Genomic DNA, 27898 nt, shown 5'->3' on the forward strand with positions numbered 1-27898 from the left:
CCTTCCTCCCCCGAGGGAGGCCGAGAGGAGGCGGCTCCCGGTGAGCGACCAGACGCGGCCCGGCCTGCCGGAGTGGCGGGAGGCTGTGCAGTGACGGGTGAGGCGTGGGGAAGGTGGAGGGAACGTTGGGTGTTCGGTCCCAACACCCACATCTGCAGTGGCAGCTCCTGGGCTGGCCGGGCCGCCGCATCTCCTCAGGGAACCTCAGCGGGACGAAGGGGCCGCTTCCAGCCATGGTAAAGTGGATTTTAACTGTCTTGTTCATTGCCTTTTGTAGAATTACCTGCCCCGCAACTGCGGAAGACGAATGAATTTAAATGCGAATACCAACGTGAGGCATCAATGAACTTGCGTCGCCCCGAGGAAATCATCCCGGCTGTGTGTTGCTGTGCCTGGAGGCTTTGAAGCCCAGGTTGCCGGCCCGGTGGAGTTGTTTCTGGTGGGGCCGTACAGGTGCAAGCTCTGCCAATTCACAAGCAGCGTCAAAAGTAAGATCAGGACATACCTGGCTCGTATGCATGAAACAGATACAGCGTGTGAAATTTCAGGCTGTTCTAAAATAGACCAAGATGAAAATGAGTTGTATAGCGTAGGAGATGAAGCTAACTAAGAAAATAAAGAAAACAAAGCAAATCTTGCAAAAAATGCCTGTCTTATTACTGTGTATCAGATGCTTCAAAATATGAGTCCTCGCTGTTGTGACATGAGCCCGAGCAGTCAGGGCAGTAATCCTCCTGCCTCTCGCTCCTGTGAAGTGAACAACTTGTTTGGAGAAGCAGCTGCTCATTTGCAACTTGAGGAGCCCTATTCTGCAGTGCTGACTTTTCTTTTTTATTCCAAGAGCAAAGATGAAGAAGAAGCCCAGTCTGTACATCTTGGCCTCTGTTGTGTTTCCAGTGTTAGAACTCACATCTTGACTGGGGAGATAAAAATCCCTAAAGCTGAATCAAGGTGTAAAAATTACAAAAATCCGGAGGAAGCTAGATGGCACGCTAAAGGTTTATCTCATCCTGTGAAAAACGCTTGTGCCTTAAAACTGGGTTTTGAAACAATGCTGCATTTCTGCAATGTGTGCAACTTGGCAGTGAAGTTGAAAGATGCTGATAAAATTCATGAAAAGGGTCGTGATGTGCATTGTGGCTTTAAATGTGTTTATTGTCACATGACTGAGTTGGACTTGATGGAAGATAATTTAGAATCATGCAAGCAGATAAAAGAAACCTACCAGTGCCTCATCTGTGAAACTGTGCTTTTATGTCACAAAGTGCTTGGAAAATGCACAGGGACAGCTGTCAGAGGAAGCCTTATCTCTTTCAGTGCACAATGTATTCATCATCTTTTGAAACTGAACGGATAAGAAATCTTAATGTAGCTTGCCGTTATTAGGATATGTTTAAATGTCCACACAGTGATTTTACCAGTAAGTAAAATTTTACTTTTTATTCTCATGCAATTGCCTCAGCTATAAACTTCTCTGTGCACATAACTTTATTTGGTTAGTGCAAAATTTATTGGAAAGTTTCCGCATAAGCTGTAAATACTGTAATGGAAGCTACAGGAAAACATCTGCTTAAAACCATCTTAAACTGGTTTAGAAAAAGAAAATACAAGAATTGCAAAAATTCTCAAAGTAAGTGTTCACCGTTTGACGATGTTCCTTCCTTCTGCAAAATCCTATCTCATTTTATGTTATGGATTCTGAGTATTTCTAGGAGTAGTTGACCATCATATTCCAATAATTTCAGTATTATTAGCTTTTTAATGGCTCTGTAACAGTACTGTAAAGGTGCTGCTACTAAGGTTAATGCTTTTTATCTCAAAGTTTTCTGACACTGCTAATATATCCGTTTATAAGTAGAGGACTTTGGTAGAATAACATAACCTATGTCTCTTAAATCACCAAAGAACATAATTCCAGTGCTGTTCTCCTTTGCATTGACTACAAATGTTGCTTTGGTACCAATTGTGCTTTATTTAAGCAAGCAGGGAAAAACAAAAATGTTTCTGTTACTAATTGCAAGTGTTTTGCCATCAATAAAGCCAGGTATTTAGTGCTTGCATCCAAGTCTGAAGTAAAATCTTAAAGATTTGTTTACAAAGGTGCTCTAGGCATTTTTCTGTTTAACCATTCAGTGTTGCAGGTGATAGCAATGATGAATTGATTTTAGCAATTCTTGCTGCCTGTGTTGAACTACTGATATGGATCTGACTGCTCAGTAAGGTCAGTGCAAAACCAGGTAATTTATGTGAAATAAGCTGATGGCTTAGAGGAGTGAGCTCTGGAGTTTGTGGCAGTGGACACATAAGAAAATAGACAATGTTAGGAGCACTGGGGAATGTGGAATAAGAGGGTTTTCTGTGATTGCAGCCAGGCCAGGTGCTGAATCTGTGTTGTGGTGTAGGTTTTGAAGCGTTTAGATTAGAGGATGTGTTGTGTCATCTGATTTTGAAGTTATCTTTGGGATAGGTGGGGTTGTTCTGAGTTTTTACTGTTTAGAAGGGCAGGAGATAAAATTTTCATAGGAGGTTATTGCAGAATTTCTGCAGGAAAAGTAACAAAAAAAAAAAAGAATTCTTTAGAACTAAAAGCAAAATAAGTATCTTACTTGCTTCACAACATCATGGTGTCTCCACTTAATTGTATGAGACAAGGCTGCAGTCTGATCTAACTTTTCTCGTAAGAGGCTGGAAAGGAAAGCATATAGAAGGACAGCTGAAACAGTATTTTAGAGCAGAGATGACTACAGCAGTGAAAAGATTTACAAGTGCTTATATGAACAATGCTTGTATGGAAATAGTTGTCCATATTTGTATAGGTTGTATAGTGACAGTTTACCTTTTGCATCAGGGATAAAGAGGCAAAAGACTGAAAGACTTGTCACACTGTCTGTTGTTGTTTTTGGCCTTTGAATCTTAACCTGTGAAGAAGAGTTGCCACAAAATTTAGTGATTTTGTATTAAAACCTTTACAGGAAAGGTTTAGTGGTCTTGATTGCATTTCGCATTAAGCAGAAATCCTCTATGCAAAACCCACAATCTCCAACCAGTGCTTTCTCCAGACCAAATTTAGACTGTCAGCAGATGTGCTTAGGAGAAAATGGATAAGTAAAGTGTATTGCATCTCATCACTAAAAATAGTCCTTTGAAGCTTGGGTATTTTGATGTTTCCTAAGTGTCTGTTCCTTAATATGCTTCATAATTCGCATCAAAATAACTCCAGTGCAAGTATATATTTTACTAACTCACTTTAAAGTGTGATTTGAAATCTTTGAGAACTGCTTGCTATCCTTGTTTTTTTTTTTTTTTTTTGTTTTGACACTGGGGGAGAGAAGTGCATTGAGCGTCCTTAGAGCTGAGCTAACCTTGCTTTTGCCAAGAGAGCCCACATGGTCAAATTGTGTCTTCATAATTAGTAATTTGTATTTCTTATTAAATACGGTGCATCTCAGCCAAATTCAACATAATATTGCTTAAATAAGCACAAAACACTTTGAAACGATATTGGAGTTAACCTGGAACTTTTATCTGTACATGAAACAATTATTAACATAAGTCTTTTTCTTCTATTTTAAATTAATATATTTAATCTGATTTTAACATTCTAACAAACTGTGGCTTTTAATACAAACAAGGAATGAATTAAATTCTACAAGCACGTGCAGCCATGGTTACAATTTCAAACTGCATCAATGTATGAATGTGAGAGATAAGAGACTTTTTTTCCAGCTGTAGGTAGATTTTTTTAAAAATTTTGTTTATTCCTCCCCCTCCCTTTCCTTCAATAGATCTTTCTTCTACTTTTTTTTTTAACTGCTTAGTTTATAAAGTGCAACAAATACTTTATAAATACTATGAACGTGTTCTGGATTTCTGATTAAATGTTTTACTTCTGTCTGCTTTTATAGAGTGGAGGTGAATTTTCCAGTGCTAAATACTTGCCTAATGCAACTGTAAATACAAGTAAACTTGCTTTCATTGGTGGAAGAAGGCTTTACTGTTTATTAAGCTAGACTGAAATTGTGGTTTGAAGAGGGGGAAGAGGATTAGGGAAGGCACTACACAAGGATCCCCACCTTCAAAAGCTGTTGGTGGCAGTGGGATGTAACAGCTGCATTGAGCTTGCAGCTTAGCAGCTGTTAAGTAGATAGAGGAGAAAAAAAGATGACAACACCAGTCAGTGCAGGGAATTAATTTGGATGCAGGACATGACAAAATGCTTAAGTTTTGGATATGTTTTGTGTTGATTTGGGTTTCTGATGAGCTTATTTTTGCAATTGCTAATTGCTTGGTTACATAAGCAGTTGTCTGTAGTTTAAAAGGAAATTCTTCTTTCTTAAATTAGTAGCAGCAAGTTTATCTTCTTTCATCAGTCTTGCTCTGTCTTACTCAGCAAGAGCTTTCTTTCCATCTGCAGTAGGTAGAGATTCTTGCTTCATACAAGGAAGACTCTGTATTACCTCACAGTTTTATTGTTTGTGGGGTTTTTTTTGTTATCAAACTGGGCCCTTCAACTTGGGAGCGCGGGAGGGATACTGTACTACTTAAAATATCAAGGCTGACAGATGCTTTATATCTGAAGCTTTCCTGACTTTAGCTTTGTGACAATGTGACAGGAATAATGCCGGAATTGTAATACTCTGAATGATGGTCAGCTAAGTTCAGTCTGCAACTTAGATCTTTTTTTGACCAAGAATTTGATATCTTTCTGATTCCTTTTTGGACATTTAATGATATCAAAAGTGCACATTGCAATTCACACTGCAGTCATACATTGACCTCTACAAAGTCCTAGATGTATGGTTAGAACAGAGCTATGTGGAGAGACTTGTTCCTCTGTCTCTGATTTCTGACTGCTGTCTTCGGTTAATCTTGTTCACTGAAGCAGGGTGAATCTAACGGGGCAGCTAACTTCAACACTTCTTAAATCCTAAAGAACTTTCAAAGGACTCTATCCAGCTTTTTCTCTTGTGGGGTGAACAAAAGGGGGTGGGGGGAGCTGTACATTCTTACACCATCAAATTTATTTTTGTAATTAATTTTTTTAATAGTGGTAGATGTTATACATCTCTAGCAGCCGTTCCTCTTTGTGCTGATAAATATACTTTCCCCAAGATTATGTTAAAGAAGACCCCTTCTTCTGAAAACAGAAATTAAATAAGTTTATGACATAAACCTTTGTATCTCTCACTTCTTCTATATTTTAAGTGCTTACCTCATATTTAGTGTTATAAACCCACACTGCATTTTTTTTTTTCTTACTACTCTGCTTTGTTATCAATCTTGCTGTTTATTTTAAATATACTGTTTTCATTTGTTCTCCTCTCTTGGTTTTTTGTTTGTTTGTTTAAACTGTTTTGGCTGAAATCTTTCATGTTGGTTCTTTGCTTCCAACTGATACCTTTCCTTTAAAACTACATCAACCAAAATTATTCAAACAATTTTCTGGAATGCATGTGGGGGGAAAACTTTCTGTTCATAATGTTTTCAAGTGGAACCAGTAAGACTGTGGATACCTTTTTTTTTTTTTTTTTTTTTAAAAAAAAAAAAAAAGGTATCCACAGCCCTACTAGTGCATGGCTTGCAGGAAGGATCTAAGCATTTTTCAGATGGTGTCTTCTATTAGAGTAGATGAAAGACATACCTCTGCCGCAAAAGTCTGTCAAGATTTGGCCTGCTCTTGGCCTCTGAAGAATCCAGTGAACAGTGTAGATACCTTACTGCAGGAAGCTAATTGTGACAGACAATTTTAGAGAGGCGGTGACAGGAACTAAGAAAACTTGCTGATTTTCTTTGGTACCTGGCTGCAAAGGTTTTGAATTCTTTCTTAGAGATCTGTTATGGTTTAAACCCAGTCATCAACACAGCTGCTTGCTCACCCTCCCCCTCCCAGAGGGGAATGGGAGAGACAATCGAAAAGAAATGGAAACTTGGGGGTTGAGATAAAGACAATTTACTAGGACAGCAAAGGAAGATGTAATAATATATATTAATATGCAAATGCACAATTTCTCACCACCTGACGACCTAATGACCGATACAGCCCATCCCACTCAGTGATCATGGAACGGAACTGAGAGCAATCTTAGAACTATCCCAAGAGAGAGAGAAAGAGAGCAAGCCAACTGCCCGCCAGCCAACCCCCACTTACATACTGAGCATGACGTTTATGGTATGGAATACTTTCTTTGGCCAAATGGGTTCAACTGTGCTGGCTGTACTCTTCCCAGCGTCTTGCACCTGCACATTAGTGAAACCTGGGAAGCTGAAAAAGTCCTTGGTCTCTTCAGCAACATCTGGTAATGTCAGTGTATTGCCAACATCCTCCACATACCAAATCCCATACTAAATTGAAAACACAGCAACTACTGGGAAGAAAATTATCTCCATCCCAGCCAAAACCAGGACAAGATCGTATAGAAAAAGTTTGGATACGAAAGACCAGCGAGGCTGGAAAACCTGTGAGAAGTTGCTAGAGGACATGATGAGATGAGAAGATTAACTCAAGCAGAATTTGGCATGTTAGGAAAACTGCTACTGGGACAGGGCATAGTGGGGAAAAATCAAGTGGGGAATCTCAGAGAATGAAAATAACTGGACAACAGGGTGGCCTGAAGAGGACAGAAGGGATTCAGAGTCTCAGATACATGGACTAGCATTAATATAACAGGGTACATGATCACTTTGATTTACTATTGCTGTGACTACTCAAACGGTAATTAGCTCAAGCATCAGAGGTCTTGGTGTATCTTAAGGGTTTCAGCAATGCCAATCAGCCCAAATATAAGTCCCTATTGTCAAATCTGGAATTTATATTTTAGCTTCTTAGGTATTTTGTTTCAAAAAATAGAGCCTAAAACATAGAGTCATAGAATCATAGAATGGTTAGGGTTGGAAGGGACCTTCAAAGGTCCTCTAGTCCAACCCTCCCTGCAAGGAGCAGGGACATCCCCGACTAGATCAGGTTGCTCAGAGCCGCATCCAAACTGGCCTTGAACTTTTCCAGGGATAGGGCATCCACCATGTTAAACATGTTTTTAAAAAACCCACAAAAAATTGAAACCACAAAAGAAAACTTGTGATAAAGGTTGCAAAGTCAAACTCATCATCTCTGTTAGTGGGTACACTTGCAAAATCTTCAGTTGCCTGACTGGGCTCTATACAATTTTTTTTTTCCCCAATGTAATCCTTCCAAAATTTAGTATGTAGAATGGGTCATGCTTCGTTAGCCTTGGTTTATTGTTTAGTGAGCATAGAGTATATACACAAAAAGCAATGCAAGTAAGGTTACCAAGGCAACTTTAATTTTGACAATTGCTAATTTCTGTTTCTTGGCTTAGCAACCTTAATGAGCTGGGATTTTGTTTGTTTTTTTTAATGTAGGATTTATTTTGTGTTGTGGGAATTATGTTGCAAATCTACCATGACATACTAAAATTACAAACAATGCCATCATCTTCAGCCGCATGTGCTGTATGCTCTTAGTTAATAGGCTGTGAGACCATACAGTACATTGCTATATAAAAGTTCAAATATTTTTTCCTTAGGTCCTGTGACATCTAGACCCTTTAGGGTCACTGGCTTCAGCTCCATCGTGACATCCTAACATAGGCTATATTGATGATGATGTATTGACCACTGAACCACACTAAAGCCTGGAGCTGGCGTACACTGAATGGAAAGTCAGGTAAGTGTTTGTTTATTCATAATGCTGTCTTGAATATATCATCTGAAAAAAGCATAAGACATTTAATATATTTTTAAAAAATCTATAAATAGTCATAAAATTGGCAATTCATCCTTCCTTCTCCCCTAGTCACTACAGGCTCTGTGATCCAGCAGGGTTTGTAATCTGATGCTTGCTGTGCTATCACATTAAAAAGAATTGCCAATTTAATAAATAAGGCTTGATGACAATGGGTGAGGAAAAATACTTATTTTTTTTTTCTTCCTGTAGACAGTAGTGTGCTGAAATGCTTTACATTACCAAGACCTTGCGGGGAGCATTTGATACATCCTGCTTAAGTTGATGGATTTTACAAATAACATTCAGAGTTAGTGCAACTGTTTTGAGATTGAATCAGTTATGTAACACTTCACCTTTTATATCTTGTTTGTAGGTGCTGTGGAGAGCAAAATGAGAGTTTTTGGTACTTTGTTGCTAAAATAATTAACTCATACAAAAGCAGTAATATGCAAACTATGTCAGGACCAAAAAGATTGAGTAGAATTCTGTGATTCTGTGCCAAATGATATTTTCTGTGGCTGAAAGTATTTCTGTTGTTCTGACACAAATACTGGCTATCTTCTAAGTCATCTAATGGACTTAATTTTTTTCCTAGTCTTACCTGATATGCTATATATTTTAAAGGGTATGGAGCACTGTATTTTTTAAGCTTACATTTTAGGTTGGAAATGGCTGTCATTTCATTGATCTTGGTGTTAGTCTTAACAATGTAATTCGAATTTTATGCTATTTCAACAACAGTGTAAGAAAGGAAGATTAATATTTGGATATTGTTAACATAATAAATCAATTCCTTGCAATATAATAGTTATACTATGTAAATATATTGCTTATTCTTTATCTACATGTATCACGATCATTGGAAGTTTAGCTGAGGAAACTTAGAAAAGACAACTACTTAAAATGTGCATTGTTAGATAAAGCTTTTGTATGATAAATTCATTGTAATCTGGTAAACCAAATGGATTCAAGTCAAATGAGATACCTGAAAATCATGTTTCTCCTTCATGCTTTGTTACTTTTAAAAAACAAGAATATTTATTGTGGTCGCAAGTGTGTCAAACACAGTAGTGACCTTCCAAATGCTATCATTTTTAGCATTATAATTTGTGCTTATTTAATTTTGTTTTTCTCTTTTTGTGCTCAGCAGCACTGGCAATTTTATAATGAAAATGTACATCCAAGAATGATAATCTGTACTTCTAGCCTGTGTGTGAATGGCAGTTAAACGTTGCTATATGTCATCTGCCTATTCTTTGTTTTTACAATATGTGCAAAAATAAAATAGAGCAGTTCTTTCCTCAACATTACCTATATTTAACAACTTGGATGTAATTCTGCCCTACAGTTTGAAAAAAAAAACCAAAATGACAAACCAAACAAAAAACAACAACAAAAAAAACCCCTGAACGCAAACAAATGGCTTGTCTAGCTTTTTTGGGAAGTTGTTTTTTTTTCCACTTGTGTGTGTGTGTTTCACAAACATAATACAGAACGATGCAGAAGGTGTTTTTTTCCTCTCTTAGTGGACTGAATTTCAAAAGTCCCTCTAAGACTCTTTCACCTGAAAGTATCTTATCCAAGATTCTTAAGTCTTTTCAGTCACTGGTTGATACTGTATTTTGGGATTTTTTTTTTTTTTAATTGGTTAACTTATTTCTTAATCGGCAATCTAGAGCAGAGTTGAAAGAACATATGGAAAATCACAAAACTTCTACAGCCCTTCTGTCTTCATTTTGGGATCAAGTATTCAAAACCAGACATCAGATGAAAGGACATCGCAAACAAATGCATCAGAAAAAAAAAAACAAACAAGGAAGAGAAGAAAGAAGGCTGAATATAATAACGTGTGCTCCAACACAAAAGCGACTAGAAAGAAGGATTCAATTTGATTTGCATATGGTACCTACAGTATGTATGACCTGTATTATAGCAACATCTGCTGTTTCTTTTGTTATGCTCTAAGTACTTAAGTAGATCTTTCTTGGAGAATAATTGATAATGTGGCATATCTGTTTGTTTACTTATTTGTTTTTACAAGAATGTTAGCCACAGCCTGAACAAAAATTCAATTCAAATTCAAATAACTGTCTTCTACTTGGTTTGTGATAGTACCAGTCTTTTGAATAAAGTAAGCAGGTACTGATCAAAAGTTTTCTCTCACATTTTGTTACAAGCAGTAACAAAGGAGAGGCACTGAGATGTGCTTTTTGAAGAGCCAAGAGCTGTGCTGTGAGACTTCTTGGAATTCTGTGCATAAACTAGATGAAAAAGAACTATGGCAAAGTACAGCTTCTTTTGCAGTCATGGCTACATTTCTAAGAGATATGTTTACTGAAGCATCAATTTTATCAGTTAATGCAAAATTCCACTTATCTACAGTTAGAAGAGTTAAGACTTTGTCAGACCTCAAGTGTATCCTCTCTTCCAAAGAGAACTTGAGAAGACATTTGATGCTTTCCTCTTATTCAGAAAAGATCTTTTTTCTTTCTTTGACGAGGAAGATAGTATTCCCTCATAGCCACCTGTCCATGGGTTGACATCACAGTTTTCTAATTATGGCTTTTCTAGTATTTAGGTAGAGAAGTTAGCATACATTCTGTTTCTGTAGGTTTCTTCTAAGTATGTGAGTTTGGTTTTGGGGATGTTCTTTTGTTGTTGTTGTTTATGGCTATACCCATCTGTTACATTATTAGAAAACACTTTCACAATAGACATCTTCAGGTTGACAAGAGGAATAATTTTCTGGCTTCTACAGTTGTGTATTGTAATTAATTAATTAATTCAAATTGTCAAATCTTTTTCCCCGGAATATCTTCTTTACCCCACTGTTTTCTAGGACTGAAGTAATTGTCTATACTGAATCTGGATTTCCTGGTTTGAAGTTGTTACTGCTCACGTGGAAATAAATAAACACATGTTTTAGAAGCTTGCTGAAATTGGTGTAATAAAAAGAAAGAAAGAAAAAAAAGATAATTTGGATAGTCAAAGACCTGATTACTTGTAGTGAACTAGCAGCTTTGCTAGTAGGTAGGGAGTAGACTGACATGCTGATGATGTATCTTTCACACAGGCATCTCTCTGTTTTGTTTGTTTGTTTGTTCTAGATTAAGTAGTCAGTTAACAAGCCTTGTCATAGTCAAAGCACAGTTCAGTCATTACACATTCACAGTGCAGGTAGAAAAGTTGCTCTCATGTTCACAGTGAGGTATTTTTGAAATAACTTGTCTCAGTTTTAAAGAAGTTGGGGAACTATGATGTTAAGCACTTTACATCATTATAGCATTACAACAGTTATTTTGGAACTAGTGGCAATTCAAGTTTAGTCTGAGGATACATATGAAATGTGGTGTTGTCTGATGAATGCATTACCTCTCTGTTTTGGAAGTAAGAAGAGCATTTATGGACTGGATCTCTGGAGCTATCATTGAAACAATGCCTGTAATTACTGCAAAGATGAAGAACTTGAACTTTTCATACCTAGTTCTGATTTGAGCTTTTCTGTTACCTGTGCTGCAAAGAAAATTTCATGTTAACACTGTGTCTTTCTTACAACATCTTTGAAGGGCAAACTAATGAAACTAGCAATTAACCATATTATCAGTCTGTGTCCGTCTCTCTTTTTTTTTTCCACTAAAGGCCCTGACCCCATGGCAGAACAGAATCTGTTGCAAGCTGCAGCCAATTCAGTGCTGTATTCCACAGCTTAGACTGAATGGCTGTGGCAGAATGGCATAAAGGTAATGCTGCTATGCTGACTGCAACTCTGAGGGCACAGTCTGCGCTGCTACGCAGAGCTCCAAAGCAAGTAATGTCATTTTCTCTTCTTCCCTTTAAACTGAAAAAGATCTGCTGTCACAAGGCAGAGTTATCAGAGAAGTGTAGGTCACAGTACTCTGGGAACTGTTGTTTTCCTGGCTTTTTTTTATTTGTTTTGATTTTTTTTTTCCCCAGAAGAGGGCAGCAAATGAACATCGTCACACTGCCCTTTAATTCTCAAATGCTTTTTTTCCTGTTTCTCTTTGCCTGTAAACCTCAGTGCAGACTGCCTATGGATGTTAGAGTTCAAAATGATGATTTCTACCCAATTTATTTGCTATGAGGATAGCTGGAATGTATGAATTGACGTCTTTATTCTTTTCAGTGTTAGGCAATAGAATTTATTTAGTAAAATCTATTTCAAGTTTATAAAAAACCACAGTTCTGTATGAAGGTCTAAGACTTTTATGACTGTGACATTACGTGTGTGTATATTTTAAAGGATAAAATAGCCAAACAACCGAACCCGATGACATTGTTAGTTAATGTCACCTAAGTCTTGCTTAACATCTTTCAAATATTTTCTATATTTCAAGTTAAATTAATGTAATATTACAATTCAAAATAATGGCCATTTTCTCCCATCAGAAGATAAAACTGAGAATAGCTCAATATAGTGATGCTTTTAATTAACTTATTAATTAATGCACTCATGTACAAGGATGATTATGCAATCTACTGACAGTGCTTGTGAGTTAAAGGCCACAATTCACAGGGAATACTAGCGATACTAAACAATATAACCAAATTTTATTGTCTTATTTTGGCAACAAAGTACAGTTTTATAATTTAAAACTTTATGAAGGTGTACAATATTACTGATTTGGAGTATTTTTTTATTACTATATGGGAAAGTGCTTATTAATACCCACCATTGTGAATTTCTTGAAAGTATGTGGCCATAATTCTGTTTTACGTTACGGATCAAATAGTTAGCAAGAAGCCACAGAGAGAGGGCAGTCTAGCTTTTTAAGTTCCTGAGTATTATCCAGTAGTTTGTATAAAGAAGGGAAAATCATAGTGGCATCTGTGAGGATCAGCTGCCTATAATCAGTGTTCAAAAGCTAACTGGGAAGAATGAAACTAATTTCTAGCAAGACTGGTTTACTGGTAGTCTTGCCTGACTGTTTCATTGAAATCGTAAGTGTTATAATGCATGTGGGAGCTTTATGGAGCCTAAAACTTGATCGAGAGTACTCAAGACCCTTTGGTCTTAATGGGTCAGAATTTCCCACTGTTTCAAACACACCTTATTTACACCTGAAGGATGAAGGATTAAATCATCCATATTGCAATTCCAGGTTCCTTTGGACTTTTGCTTCTCAACCTTAGAAGATTGAACCAACCCTACTAGTATAAGTGTCATCATGAAAGATCACAAATGTTTAGGGAAGAGGGAAAAAAATAATATAAAGAGTTATTCAGAGTGGCACAGTTTGCCTTTCAGAGATGGCTTTCATTTTGAAGCCTGTTGTTTAAATCCCAGGTTTTTGCCATGTAGGCCCTCGGTTCTACTGAGATCACTGTTTTAGCTTTCACACCTTCTATGCATCCAACACGTGAGTACTTAAGTTCCCTCATGCAAGTTAAGGGCTTTTATTCTTTAAGGGCTTTTACTCTTTGAGCAATGTAAGCTTTATTTCTATGGTGCAAGCAAGTGTTGATCCACAGAAATAACTGAGGATTAAATCCGCTTTTGCATCTTTCTTATTTTGAATACTGTTGCATAAAGTACCAGCTGTATGATTCACTCTTAATTCAGAATTAGCAGGAATACTCTTACTGGTAGAAGTCTTGAATATAATATAAACTATTTTTGTTGTTTTCTAAAATACTTTGTTTTCATCATATCAGGACTTTAAGTACCTTGACAAATATGTCATGAAAATAGCTATGTTTTCATTACAGAGTGTTTAAAGAATGAGTAATCCTGTTTATTACATCTAACAAGTTAATGTAGTGTATGTATTTGGAAGTAGTATTTACTTAGCAATTAATTATTTACAGGTATGATTCAAAAGGACATTGTTTCCTTTTGCTGAGTATTGATCAATAATCTGGACAGAGATGTAAACACCTTTTAAACCTACTATAGGTGACGTCCATGGGACAAGATTTTAAAGTTGTTCTTTGCTCATATTTTTCTCTTTGAAATTATTGTGTGTTACAAATGTGACTTTACAGCATTATAGACTTGTTTGTGAATTTGTGAACAAGCAGTGTTGCTTCTGTTGTTGCTGAGTTTTGAGGAACTTTAAGTGCTCAAGATGTGGAGTTAAATGGTTTTGAGGTATTCTAAGCATGGTGTGGGGAAGAATTTGGAAAATCAAGGAATTTGGAACAGCAGATCTGTGATCTGTGTAGGCCTTTTCAAATGTTTTACAATTTTGTTCCCTAGGAATCCTCTCTTTGTATATAAGCAAACATATAATTTTTATATGCATTATTTTCCCTTCTAAATAAATTCCGCTTGCTGGCCTGAAGGAGTAGCACGTCATGCAATTGGGAAAGTAGAATCTGTCTTTTTCATCCAGACAAAAAAATTGTAGAAGACTTAGGTGGACTATTAAAACATCAAAATACGACAATCTGATTTCATGTTGCATTTTGCAGTATTGATTGCTAGGAAATTACTCAACATGGCAAAGGATGTCATTCTGGGAATATAAATAAATAGTTGAAAGATAAGAAAATAATAACTGCAGTACTTGATTGTAGACAGGTCTGATAGGAATCTTTGTGCTCTCATGCCTCTCATAATGATATCAAGCTTTCCTAACTAATAGCTTTAAACACTCATGATAAAAGGCATTAAAAGCCTAAATTAACACAGTAGCTGAGAAATGTCCCTTCAGACCACTTACACAGGAAGAATAGATGATGATTTTCCAGCTGTGACAAGGTTCATTTCCTTTCTGACAGGAAGTGTTTTTACAGTTAGCTCTGCGGAAACACATGGGAACTCGTGCTGGCATCAAAGCCTTTCACTGCCAGCGCTGCGAGTACGAAACAAGGCTCAAGGCTGCTCTGATACAGCAGATGCAAATGCATACAGGTGGATTACATGTATGTCTTCTTTATGTTGCCACTTTGGTAAACTGCTTTGGGAGGAAAAAAAACATGCTGTACAGTTGAATATTGAGTGCTGTATATGAGTGATTCTTTTGTGACATAAAAAGGATTTCTAGATAAAAGGGGTATTTTTTACCTATTGGTAGTTCTCCCTCTTACGTTGAATATGCAAAAATCAAACACTGTGGTCCTGATTTAACAAAACATGCAGATTTTTAGCTGAAATGTTTTTTGTGGCATTTAGGGATATTGATCTTTAAGGATATGTTTGATCCTGGTTTAGGATTTATATTCAGAAGACACCTATGTAAAGGTATAGATACTGCAAAGACAACAACAGCTTATGGCTCTGGTGTGTTAGCTGTAAAGGATGTCTTTGCTACTTCAGAGTGATGGGGACGTCAGCCAGTTCATAATATTTTTTTTTTTTCTGTACTGGTAGTCCATGGCCAGGACAGAATAGGAATGTCTTCTCAAAACACTTTAAATCAACTTGCACATATTGGCATATTTCAAGATTTTTAATATAATAGATTATTGTTTCTCCATCTTGGCTACATTCCCTTTCATTTTCTGGAAAGCTTCCTGCTTCAAATTTCTGTTTTAAAGTTTAATGTTGTCAAAGGCCCAGCCTCTCTATGACTGATGCTCTTGAGTTCTTTCTGTCTCGATCAAGTGATTTGTTTACATAGACTGTTTGTTGCTATGGTTATATTAAGTCCATCATTCTGCCAAATGCATTAGAAATTCTAAATTACACAGAATAACGTATTTTGTAGCACTGTCTACTTGGAACTGTTGGACCTGCCCCGTCTTGCTGATATTTAAAAAGTGCAGCCTTTCTCCTTTCTTCTGAATTGAGGATTTTACAGGATTAGAGAAGAAGTTTAAGTGAATGAATAGAACAAGAATGTGCTATGTTGCATTAATGGCCCTCTGAAACCTGCTACTTGATGTGTGCAGTAAGTGGGTGGACAGGACAGTGGGGAGCTAATTAGATGCTTGTGATAATGTTTAAATAAATCAGCTTGTGGATAACTCGGCCTGTAGGACCTGGCAGCATAGTGAATAGAAAGAGCCACCTTTGTCCACAGTGGCAAAATTAGCTTTTCAGTGAGTTGAAGAAATTAAATAGCCTTGCAGTGGTTTGGCAGGAGTGCAGTGCTCCAACACTTGAGCAGCGTGGGTGGTGTTCCATCCTGCAGTGTTGGAGCTGTGGCATCACACACGACAGCAGAGGAGAGTAGGCAGATGTCTGGCAGGAAACACAGGTGTGAAGGGGGCTGATAGACATCTCATGCTACTGGGACAGATGGCTCTCAATCTCTGTGGTAGCAAGTATGCCATGTCTTGAAAGACAGACATTTGCTGTATTAAATATTCTTAGCTTATGTAGAAGGCAACTGGCAGAGCTTCAAAAGGTACAGGAAAAGGAGAGTGATACCCAAAGAAGAGAGAATTGACCTCTGCTAGGAGGCTGGCTAGCAGTGTGGCTGGCCACTGTTAATGGTGTTCAGGTGCATAAGTAGACAAGTCACCAAAACCATACAAAATAAATGAAACTTTTGCAAAAAATTAAGATAATAAGTCACCATCTAGAAGAAGGTTTGCAAATCCAGAACTATTTCCTCCTATTCCTCATTCTGCTGCTGACTTGCCATGTAACCTACAGCAAACACACGTAATGAGTTTTAGGAAACTGCTTCTTACCTATGAAAATGTAATTTGTTATCTAGATATCAAGCCATTGACAACTGCTCCTGAAAAAGTCATCAGCCTCTTTCTACCCTTCCCCATTGACATTTGGGAAATAACTAAATACTTTAATAAATAAATAAATAATTCTTTGATTTCCACATCATGCTGACTACATAATGATCATGCAATGTGATAGTCCCTGCATTAATTCTGAAAAGATAACACTACTAAAACTGGAGCTGGAGAGTTATTTGTAATAATGTTGGCATGAAGTGCTGACTTCAGGAGAATTATTACTCTACCAGGCTTGGTGCTAGGACTCAGATTCTTAGAAGATGTTAACTTTTTATTATTTTAAAACTCAAATGTATTTGTTTGGTTTGTGTTTTTATTTTTGGCTGCAAAAATGAAAATTGATTTGCCTATTTGGGGATTGGATCAAATGGCCTCTAGAGGTCTCATGCAAAGTCAGCCATTCTGTGATTCTATTAATTTTATTTTTTTTTTAGTCTATCGTTTCTTTCTGGTTAGGTTCGTTTCAGGTTCTCCACTGTAAGGCTAATATTTCAGAATTTTCATACATCAGAAGAATGTGAAGATAAATATTGTAAATCAGAAATTGTCAATGGGAATGTAGATGAAAGTGGAGGCCGGTCCTTTAAGAATGTACATCTCAATGTTTTTATTGAACGGTATTTTTATTGAAAGGCATTGTTTTCCTTTGTTTTTGTGACCTAAATGTTATCCTTGCTGTCTTTACAGAAGTTTCTTTGTTTTCTACATGAAGTTAAAATTACTTTCCCTTTATGTAATTTCCTTTTGCTTCTTGAAAATTTCCTGTTCTGCTACATTTCCCCTTTCTGATGGGTTGGTTTGTTTGTTTGTTTTTTAATTGTTGACATAGAGTATGCTGAAAGTTGGTCCTCTGAACTTTGATTCAGAAAAAGGATCAAAACTAAATTTGGAAATGGTTCTGGCCAGTTTTTCTTGGTTAGACTTATGGTAGAAGCCAAATTTAGATGCAGTAGGTCTCCTACTGGTAAAACAGACTGTAACCTTTAACTGCCCAGACCATTATCTAAGATCATGCTTCATTAGCAACAAGATCATGTGGAAGATGAGCTGTGGCTTTGAGGCTGTGCTGTAAATGCTAATCCACTGATATTCTTTTGAATTTCTCCCACACACTTTGTGTTCCCATAGAAGGTACATGTTTGCTTTCCGTTTCCTGGTAGGTGAGAAGCCTTTTGAATGTGAGATCTGCTCTTCCCCCTCCATTGATGCAAGCTGTCTGCAGCGGCACTTCTGAACACATGCTGGTGAGAGGACCTACAAATGTTGACTCTGTTCGTATAGTTGGTAAGTGTAAATAATCTCTCAGAGAAATTCTGTACATCTGTTGGCTTTTTAAAAGCAACAACAACAAACCCCCACACTTTAAGGTATGCGCTCCTATCTGTTAATAAAAGCCAAGTCAAGCATTTAAATATATTCCTGTTGGGAGCGTGGCTCTATGAAGGCTTTTTTATTTGAAGGGTTTGCTTTCTGTCCCCTCTTTACAGCTCTTTCTGTATATAACTACTGCATAGACTGTGCTGGAAGATGTATGGAACGCTAATGTGATAAATGCAAAAATACCCAAGCAGAAGAAGGTGATAGTATCTGTGTCTGCATGTGAAGGAGTATGGGGACAAATTGTAGTGACCTGTATAAAAAAAAAAAATGTGCTCTTCACTAACTATATGTCTTAATTTGCTGTATTAGGTGTACCCTGATTTTGTGTGTAGCTTTGCTTATAGTGTTTTCATTCCACCCCCCCCCCCGCCCCCCCGCCCCTTCCAATGGAGGAAATGATCACATTTCTGACAGTGCTAACACATTTAGTTTTGCAGTGTTGGCAGAGTGCATCATGTGATGAGTGGGAGCATTAGCTAGTCTTAGTAAAGCTGAAGTACGTGTTGAATGTATGTACTTAGCAGCCTTAGAGGCTGTTTAAATGTTAAATTCTTATGTGTTTATAACTGTACTCTAAATGATGTACTGCCTGCTTTCTGTTTTTTAAAACTCAAAAAGGTTTAAACTGAGACAAGCTAATGCCCACCAGTCAGTTGTTGAGGTATGCAGTGGTTGGTGGAGGGACAGGTTGATTAGTTTTGGATTGTTACTTATGTGGGAGAAAGCTTAATTTACTCTGTTTCTTTATCTGTCATAATAAAGGTAATTCTGATTACAAACCTAGTGCTGGTTTTGGAGAGTCTTTTGATGCCAGAATTAAAATCTGGAAATGCATCTATCAAAAGTTGTAAGATAGCTTGAGCTCAAAGTGAATTCCTCCTTCACTAGGAGCTTTTCAGTAGCTGGTAATGGAATAACAGGGAAAAAGGCTTTTTCCTAATTTTTGTGGCTGCTGTCTAAAAATGCAGAATTGTAAACATTATCCAAATGTTGTAACAAAAAATGAAGCAAATTTGTGTAATAGAGTGGTCACTTACTGGCCTTGTTACAAAGACAGATATTTGTTTGCAGATGTTTACTTCCTAGAAACTAATCATGTATGTCCTAATACAAAAGCAGAAGAAAATAGTGGTTGGAAAATTTGAGGGGAACGGTGGTAGTGAACTCCGCAGACTACAGAGTGGAACACTGGTAACCTGTTACTCTTTATGCACTACCGTAGTAGGCACAAGAAATCCAGTTTCCTCTCTTATCAGATAAACTTTAGTTATAGGATACAGCTAAGCATGACAAGGGATTGTCATTAAGTCCTGTGCTACTAAAAATCTATTTTTTAAGAAACCATTCTGTAAAACCTCTCATAGTATTTGGTTTCTTTTTGCAGTATTACTTCAGAAACATACACTTTTTAATTTATTTGTAGCAAGTCAGCCCAACTTACAGGGATCAAAGATTTTGTTGCTTGCAAATTAACAATGTGTCTCCTTCTACCAGCCTGCTTTGCAGTGTTAGATGCACATTAGCCATCATTATGTGATGCCATCATTATGATAGCCATCAGCATGCTTAACTTTTGCTGTGGAACTAGTTCCACTGAAGTTAGTAGAACTGCTCTTTAATAAGTTTAAAACTTATTGAGAGTCTATGGGATCAGGAAGTGAATGTTTTAGCCTGTGTCTGTGAGAGTAAATGACAACACTGGAAGTACTCTTTTCTTGTATGTAAATTCTGTATTTACAAAATATTTAGTTCTTGTCTGCATAGCAATAACTGCAGATGCCTGCATACTGTTCCAGACTTAAATAGTTTGGATGTTTGAAATTGCCACTTGTGAAACAGTTTGCCTGAACTGGGTAAATACAGCTAAGGGTTTGTGGGTTTTTTTTGTTTTTTTTTGTTTTTTTTTACTTAAGTGATCTATTTCAGGTCTGTAATAATCTTAAGATTTTTAAGCACACTAAAACATAACACCTTCTATTTCTGAAATTGTATTAAAAATACAACAAAATGATGAATACAAAAGAAGAAGAAAAAGTGAAAGAAAAAAAACCCAAACAGATGCATTAACCCTTTTCCAGTCCCGAAGCGTATACTTTACACCCACATAGAACCCATTGACTGATTCAGTGGGCTGTATTCAAAAGAGAGGCCCAGAGGGTAGAAATCACACATGAGCATGCAGGTCTGAGTGTAAACAAGACTAAGGATGACATAATTGCACTGATGAAATATAAGGAAAAGTGTAATCTCTAAACTTTTCCAGTATTCTGACTGAGTTTGTGAATAAATATGTATTGTTTACTGATATTCAATTAGAAAAATGTCATTATTCAAGCTCTCACCCATTAAGATTATTTGTGATTAGAGTTTACCAGAGGCATTGATTGAAAAACAGTCTAGTGAAATCTGCAGTGGCAACTGCTCATCAAATTCAGGATTACAGTGAAATGCAATTTTAAAGTGCATCTCTGCGTGTATTGATATACATACATGGAAAAAAAAAATATGCAGTGAACGAAAGATTTAAAATGTGTGTAACTGGGCTGTTTACAACATGTACAGTCTTCTTACTTTAAGACTTTTGTCATATCAAGATCTCAGAGCTATATAGAAGAGGAGATTTAAATTTACTTGAGATATCTGCCTTGCTTAGTGACTGTGAAAAGTTAGATAATGGCTTCTGATGGCACAGAATCCAACAGGTTTACATTTTGGTAGTTTTGCTGTCAAAAAACTGCAAGAGGATTTCCTGAAAGTTGTGCGTTTCTGATAGTAATACAGATATGGATTTATAGAGTTCTATGCTGCTTTAATAAGAATATATGGTAAAATATTTCATTTTTTGTATAAATCTTAGCCTGAAAATCTAAGGTTTTCTATGCCTGTGTAGTAAAATATTTTCTTACATGCCAGATCAACCAATTGCATTTTTTGTTAGATGTGAAGGGAAAGAAAGGTTAAGCTATGCTTTTCTGATTAAGCATACTTTAAGAAAATCTAGAGTCTTTTGCTTGTTGCGTTCACATAAATACCACCACCACCTAAGTACCACAACCCTGAATATAGAAAGCCCATAAATATTTGCAGCACCAACCATGAAGGTTTTAAACTGGTGTGGTGTATACATGGCTAAAATTCATTCTTAGACTTAGCAAACTTAGTTGGTTGTTTAATCTAACCTTTCTGTGAATCACCTTCTATACTCAATGGAAAACGATGGGCATTTCCACAAAACGTCTCGATATCATATGAGACATTTGTTAAATGTGTGGGGTAATTCACCTCCATTAGAGTTACTTACTGCCTACCCACAACTAACTTTACGGAGGAAATCTAGAAGATAATGTGCTGGTTGACTAACTTTGTGTAGGATTAATCCTACTCTAGGTGATTGTTTTAATTTCCTAGTTCATGGGGCTGCAAATAGTTGTTGCCAAAATAAACAGATCTTCTATATCTGTTTAAAGGAAACCTTAAGTTTGGAGCAGCTTACATTACAAGTTGGTAAGTTCTAAAATTTGATTGTTTGATGTTAGGTAACAAGTACTGAGACTAACCCACAAGTTTCAGTCTGGGTTCTCTTACAAGCTGTATACAGTTGTATTCTAGGTTGGCCTTGTTCAGGGGAAGTGCTAAACCCCAAACATTTAGATCCTGGATTTGGTATTCTTTAAATCCGAAAGAACTGAGGTTTTGATTAGGACCAGATGATAATCCCACTGTCTTAGAGCAGGATTTAGACTCATGGTAAATATGTAACAGACCTCACATTTTAATATAGAATGAATCCTTGATAGTATTTTTTGTTAGAGCTAAGTTTTTTATTTTAAGATATATTCCTTTGTCATAATACAAAATAAGTAGAATGAAGTGACAAGTGAAAAAAAATGGTGGAAGGCATCATCTTTCTTGTGTAAAATGAGAGACATCTTAGGTCTAGAAATCCTCACTTGGAAATATAGGCAGCTGTAAGTGAAATTATTGGGCTAGGAGTCAGGAGAGCTGTGCTCTGGTCTAGCTCTGTGACTAGACAGAGCCATGAGGTCTTGCTAGATGTGACTCATCTCCTGCCCTACTCTTTGGCTATTTTGGGTTTGTGAACGCTCTAGCTAGCAACTGACTGCCTGTGTTTGTGCAATGCTCACTGCTTCTGATGGTACTAGTGACTGATACATTTTTAATTTTTTTACAGCATTCAGAAGAAGAGCTTGGACCTTCACATGTGCCAACATATCACTGGTGAGGCATTTTACTGTAGTTTTTGCTGCAGTTCTTCTCCCAACAACAAACTTCTCTGAAAACACATGAAGAAATATCACCTGGGTTCAGGCACCTCATTAGCCAGTTCACAGCTCACCTTTACCCTCAAATCACATCCTGTGGAACATTAGGTTTTTCATGTTTAAACTTCCTCCAGAGCATCCTAGCAAATAAAGAAGCTGTTGGCTTTGTCAGACTTTTGTGCTGAAAGTCAGGGGTTATCTGGAAGAAGAGAAGAAACTTATGTGGCAATTAGAAGCACTTATAATGTTTTTCCTGAAAAGCGTTGTGTGGGTTATGGTACAGGTAACTCTGGTTTGCTGAGAGGAGCGTGGAGATTGGTGTTGCACAAAGGGTGGACATGTTGATTTTTGTTCTGGTTACCTCTCACTGATATATTCCACTTACCTACAAATGAAGAGTTTGACATTTCAAGGCAGAATCTGTTGAAAGGTACCAAAGCTGACAGTGAACCTACAGGTGGTTTCTGTACTACATCTCTCATTTTTATTACAGGTCTCTATATAAAACAGTAGATGATTCAAGAAAATCTACTGATGCTGTAGCACTCATAATGTGGTTAAAAAATAAAATAATTAAATTCCTTCATGGTTATTTTTAGTAACAAAATGTGTCTATTATCAAAATTATCAATGTTGAAGTAAAAATATAAACTATTGAAATATAAGACCCAATAAACTTGACTTGAAAATTCAGTGGTTAAATACATCTGTATCTTATTTGGCCAAATAGAAATTGCTCACTTCAATAAAAGATTAAATTAGAAGAATGGAATACTTTGTAATTTTAATCTGTTAGAGGACTGATTTTACTCTAAGACTCCACATTTGTTCTTTGACTATGGTGGTTTTGTGGAGTCTGTAATTAGCTATGAGCGTCACTCAGGAGGGGTAACTCTTGCTAAAAATAAAGAACCTAACATCACAACTTCCTACCAGACCGAAGCAAATAGTGACTGAAGCGTGCCTACGCTGTTCTCTTAAACACAATGTAAAGAATATACTCCTTCAATAGGATTGTCGTGGTTATAAGTTTCCCTTCTGGTAAGTTTTAGATTTCTTCGTTTACAGGAAAATGTTAGTAAAAAAGTTACAGCTACTGGCAAATTGTAGGTACAATCTTCATTAAAGAATCAAAGAGAAACTTTTTTCAGAGAAGAAAATTCTGTTAGAAAGTAATGAGCATCACAGAACTCATCTTCCTGTTGTACAGTTGGAACAGAAAAGATTGGAAATGTGTACCAAACATAAACACTTGGTTCCTCTTCATCTGGAGCTGTAATAGTTGGACATTTGCAACTGAGCACATACATAATTACTAATGGGAAATATTTTCTTCCCTTACTGCAATTTACATTGCAGCATTTTAACTTGTTTGTACAGTAGTCTGATGGTTCTTGAACTTGAAATTACTTGAATGGTAAGTACTCATTTACGACAACAGCAGTACTTTATTGTGAAGGATGCCAGTAACTTTTCACTAACTTTGCATTGGGGAAATGTTTTGATCCTTGTTGATGTTAGGCTCAGAGGACATTTACTTAACATGTTGGTTGTTTAATAGCATTTAGCGGTAGCAAAAGATGTGAACTGCAGAGGGGATGTAGATATGTAGAATTTAATTATTGAAACTGGAATTCAGCCAAAACTCAGATCAACAGTCCCAATCTTGCAAAAAGCGCAAGGGGACTTCTAATAGTTGGCAAGTGATCTGAGTTTTCATTTTGATGTCACCTTGACAATTGTGGTGTAAGCAATCTAGTACCTACTTTTCTAGGGAGTTTATTCAGTAATGCTGTGAAGGATGGTCTATACCACTTACTAAATTACTGGTAATTACAAGATATTACTTCTGGCAGCATTCTGTCCTGTTTTCACATCTTTTATATATGCACCAAGCTCAACCTTAGAATTTAAGAACAGTCAAGAGTACAGCCTGGAGTAGCAGAGCTGCAGGCATAGCATGGTGCAGTTGCATGCCCACTAGAATTTTTAATGTGCTGATTTTTTTTTCCCCATCTTTTTCCCACTGTTGTTAGTGCAGGCTGTATAATAGATTTGATAATTAATAAGGAATGGCATGTTGAATATAAAGTGCTTTATTTCTTTTTTATATATTTATTAGCCTATTGTAAGTGAGCAGAAATATTCAGCATTAGCTAGTTTACTGAAAAGACTGCTGGTAGCAGTGTTTGTGTGTTTAAGGTATGATTTATAGAGCCAAATTCTAATCTGTTCTTTATACTAGCCTCAGGCAGTACAGTTATTCTGCAGTAAAGTGAAGAATTTGGTGTGTCCTTGTAAGTGATCTTTCAATATGAATATGACATGGTCTATCAGAAATACTTCCTTGCTCTCTAGAGAAGGAACAAAATTTAGATACAGAAAGTAATAATCTTGGCGTGTTTCTTGTTTGTTGTGTAAGACATCTTGGAATACTAGCCTTTTATCAAAAGTCCACACACCCTGGTCATTCAGGAGTAGCTATTAATGGAAAACTAAAGTGGCTATCATGTAAAACTATCATTTATTAATAAAAGGTATTTTAAATATAGTTACATCAGTAAACAATTAGTTTCTAGTTCAACTGCCACATGTGTTACAAATCTTCCGAGTCTGCTTCCAGCTCCAAGCACAATTTTTCTAGGAATATCTGAGTTAGTGTGCTTTGTTTTCTTTCTGTGTAAACCAGTAAACTGTGTAAAACAGTAAACAGTGATGTGTGTGTGGTTTTTTGAGTGTCAACTTAATGCGAGTCCAAAGGAAAACTGAGGTAGATTTTCTATATGACTGTTATGAAGCTGTTAAATGAACTGCGCTTCCTCTTGAACAAACTGTCCCTTACATTTGCCTTCCTTCCTACTTCCCTTTGCTGTCAGGAAAGACCTTTCATAGAGCAGTTGCTACACAAAGTGCAGCCTCAGCGTAAGTTGGGGGCTGTAGCAGAGTTGACAAAGGACTCTTTGTCTTGTTATATTCAGGCAAAGGTTCTACTGCTATAAATAATGGATGTGTTAATTGGAAACTGCAAATGGAAATATCAGTCTCTCCAGGCTTGTGGGATTTCAGTATAATCTGTTAGGGGCAGATTCTGCTTACGTGCTGAACACACAACACATTCCCCAAAGCTGTGGTTGGTTGTTGTTATTAGTCCTCCCTTTGCTAGTGAGTTCCTTCCTGTAAATGAAGGCAAATGTCGTATTTAGCTAATCATCTGGGAATTTCTATCACCATATATTAGGAAAGTTGCTTGAAAAATTATTACAAGACTGAGTACCCACTGATGTTGAGAATTCTAGATTCCATTTCCCTTGGTCAGTATTAATAGGATCGCACGCCATACCTACTGAAAGTAAATTTAACTGTTAGTAGGGGATGAGTTTAAAAGCAGATAATAAATATACTCATTTCTTGCCAGATTTCCCTGGGATTAATCACGCTGTGCCTGATGTTAGCCACAGGTTTAGGCTTACATGCACAATTACTGTGACTGAGCTGATACCTGCCTAATTCATGAAGGTGGAACACTAATCACATCTAAGAGGATGAGCACAACTTTTTGTAGCATTTTAATTAAATTGGTTTAAAAACACACCTTAGGGCCTCTTCTAAACATAACATCCTACCCACTTCAGTAAAGGTTTCCGACAGTTACCAAAGTGGTGTGTAAGTGAGTGAGTACAAATCTGTGTGAAGGCTATTTGTTTGCTTTGGACTAGATTAATTTTTGCTTTAATTTGGATCATTTCTATTTGCATGCCTTCACCAGTCTGATTTTAAACTCATGTAACAGTGTCAAGATTAATTTTGCCCTTTTTTTTTTTTTTGTATTAAAACAGTACATGACCACTACTCCCCAACTTGCAGAACTGTACAAAAAAGGAGAAACAGATCAGGGTGGCCCAATGTAATTTTATTGCTGTCCAGGTTGGGCACCCTAATCTGCTGTTTGTGGGCAAGCTGGAGAAACATATGGCTAGAATGCTTCTAAGAAGTAGAATTTAGGATTAAAATAGGATTTAAATGTGTAGAACTCTTTAAGCGATGTGAAATCCAGAAGTGCCTGAAGGCTGATTTCAGAAAGTGCTGTAGGAACACCAGACCACAAGCTTTGAGTGCCTAGGGCAACTCAGTGTCCCAGCATGGGTGTGTATTGAGCTACAGGTGAGCTGAGTGCCTCAGAGTCCGATCCAGAAGGTGCTGCCATTGAGCAGGGAGCCTTCAAGTTGAGAGGCAAGGCTGAAAGTAAGACTGAGTTTTACCCGTAATCATCAGACTTTGGTACCTCTGGCTGGTCGTGATTCACACACGAACTCTTACCTTCTTGTTTGGTAGCTGGAGTTTGCTTTGACAAAACACAGCCAGAGAAAGTCCTGGGGCCTCCACTCTAATTTATTTGCCTGTGTGTAGATAATACATGGCAGTTCAGATCACTCCTTCGCACAGGAAGACATGGTTTAATACTCAGTGTTTCCCAAGAGGGTGCAGAAGGGTAAAACCTTTTGGAAATGGGGTTTATCAAGTGCTCCTATGAAAGTGTTATTTATGCATGAGGAGGCTAGGCTTCTAATTTCTATTCCAGAGAATATTTAAATCTTCTGTATTAAATGGAACAAGAGTTAGGTCTCATCATTCCAGGTAGCACGCCTTAAATGCTATGCTGTGTAGACATTCTCATCTTTTTCTGTTGGCTAATAATTACTGAATTAGTCTATGTGCATAGCAATGGTTTCAGATGTTCTTCTAGCTTTATGGTCCAGGCCCTTTATTTAGGGGTGATGAGGAAGAGGGCAGAAGAGGTTTTTTTTTAATTTATCCTTTACTGTTCAACATCTTTGTCGGCGACGTGGACAGTGGGATAGAGTGCACCCTCAGCAAGTTCGCCGATGACACCAAGCTGTGTGGTGCCGTCGACTCGCTGGAAGGGAGGGATGCCATCCAGAGGGACCTGGACAGGCTGGAGAGGTGGGCCCGTGCCAACCTCATGAAGTTCAACCAGGCCAAGTGCAAGGTCCTGCATCTGGGTCGTGGCAATCCCAAGCACAAATACAGGCTGGGCGGGGAATGGATCGAGAGCAGCCCTGAGGAGAAAGACCTGGGAGTGTTGGTAGACGAGAGGTTCAACATGAGTGGGCAATGCGCCCTTGCGGCCCAGAAGGCCAATCGCATCCTGGGCTGCATCAAGAGGAGCATGGCCAGCAGGTCGAGGGAGGTGATTCTGCCCCTCTACTCTGCCCTGGTGAGACCCCACCTGGAGTACTGCGTCCAGTTCTGGAGTCCCCAACACAAGAAGGACATGGACCAGTTGGAAAGCGTCCAGAGGAGGGCCACAAAGATGATCAGAGGGCTGGAGCACCTTTCCTATGAGGACAGGCTGAGAGAGTTGGGGCTGTTCAGCCTGGAGAAGAGGAGGCTCTGGGGAGACCTGATAGCGGTCTTCCAATACCTCAAGGGGGCCTACAGGAAAGATGGGGAGAAGCTGTTCAGTAGGGCCTGTTGTGATAGAACAAGGGGTAATGGGTTTAAATTAGAAGGAGGTAGGTTTAGATTAGATATTAGAAAAAAATTTTTTACAATGAGAGTTGTAGAGCACTGGAACAGGTTGCCCAGAGAGGTGGTGGATGCCCCATCCCTGGAATCGTTCAAGGCCAGGCTGGATGAGGCTCTGAGCAACCTGATCTAGTCAGGGATGTCCCTGCTTCTTGCAGGGGGGTTGGACTAGATGACCGTTGAAGGTCCCTTCCAACTCTAACTATTCTATGATTCTATGATTCTATGATACTGAGGTTACAAAGCAAGTGAGGGGCAGAAGGTAGGCAGGGAAAAATAC

At 37.6% G+C, this 27898-nt stretch overlaps 1 protein-coding gene across 1 annotated transcript in view; it reads left to right on the forward strand.

The window, feature by feature from the left end:
• The first annotated feature begins 84 nt into the window (after positions 1–84).
• The window catches only part of LOC147601700 (uncharacterized), an 82251-nt gene continuing 54437 nt past the window's right edge, over positions 85–27898 (forward strand). Inside the window, exons 1-6 of the mRNA XM_086741481.1 lie at positions 85–1420; positions 7545–7684; positions 14486–14629; positions 17569–17692; positions 21256–21292; positions 21981–22027. Of these exons, the coding sequence (XP_086597607.1) occupies positions 7673–7684; positions 14486–14629; positions 17569–17692; positions 21256–21292; positions 21981–22027 (364 nt within the window). The 5' untranslated portion in view covers positions 85–1420; positions 7545–7672. The remainder of the gene's footprint in view (positions 1421–7544; positions 7685–14485; positions 14630–17568; positions 17693–21255; positions 21293–21980; positions 22028–27898) is intronic.

Source organism: Chlamydotis macqueenii, chromosome 2, assembly GCF_036417535.1.
Source record: "Chlamydotis macqueenii isolate bChlMac1 chromosome 2, bChlMac1.mat, whole genome shotgun sequence".
In the NCBI taxonomy this organism is placed as follows: Eukaryota; Metazoa; Chordata; class Aves; order Otidiformes; family Otididae; genus Chlamydotis; species Chlamydotis macqueenii.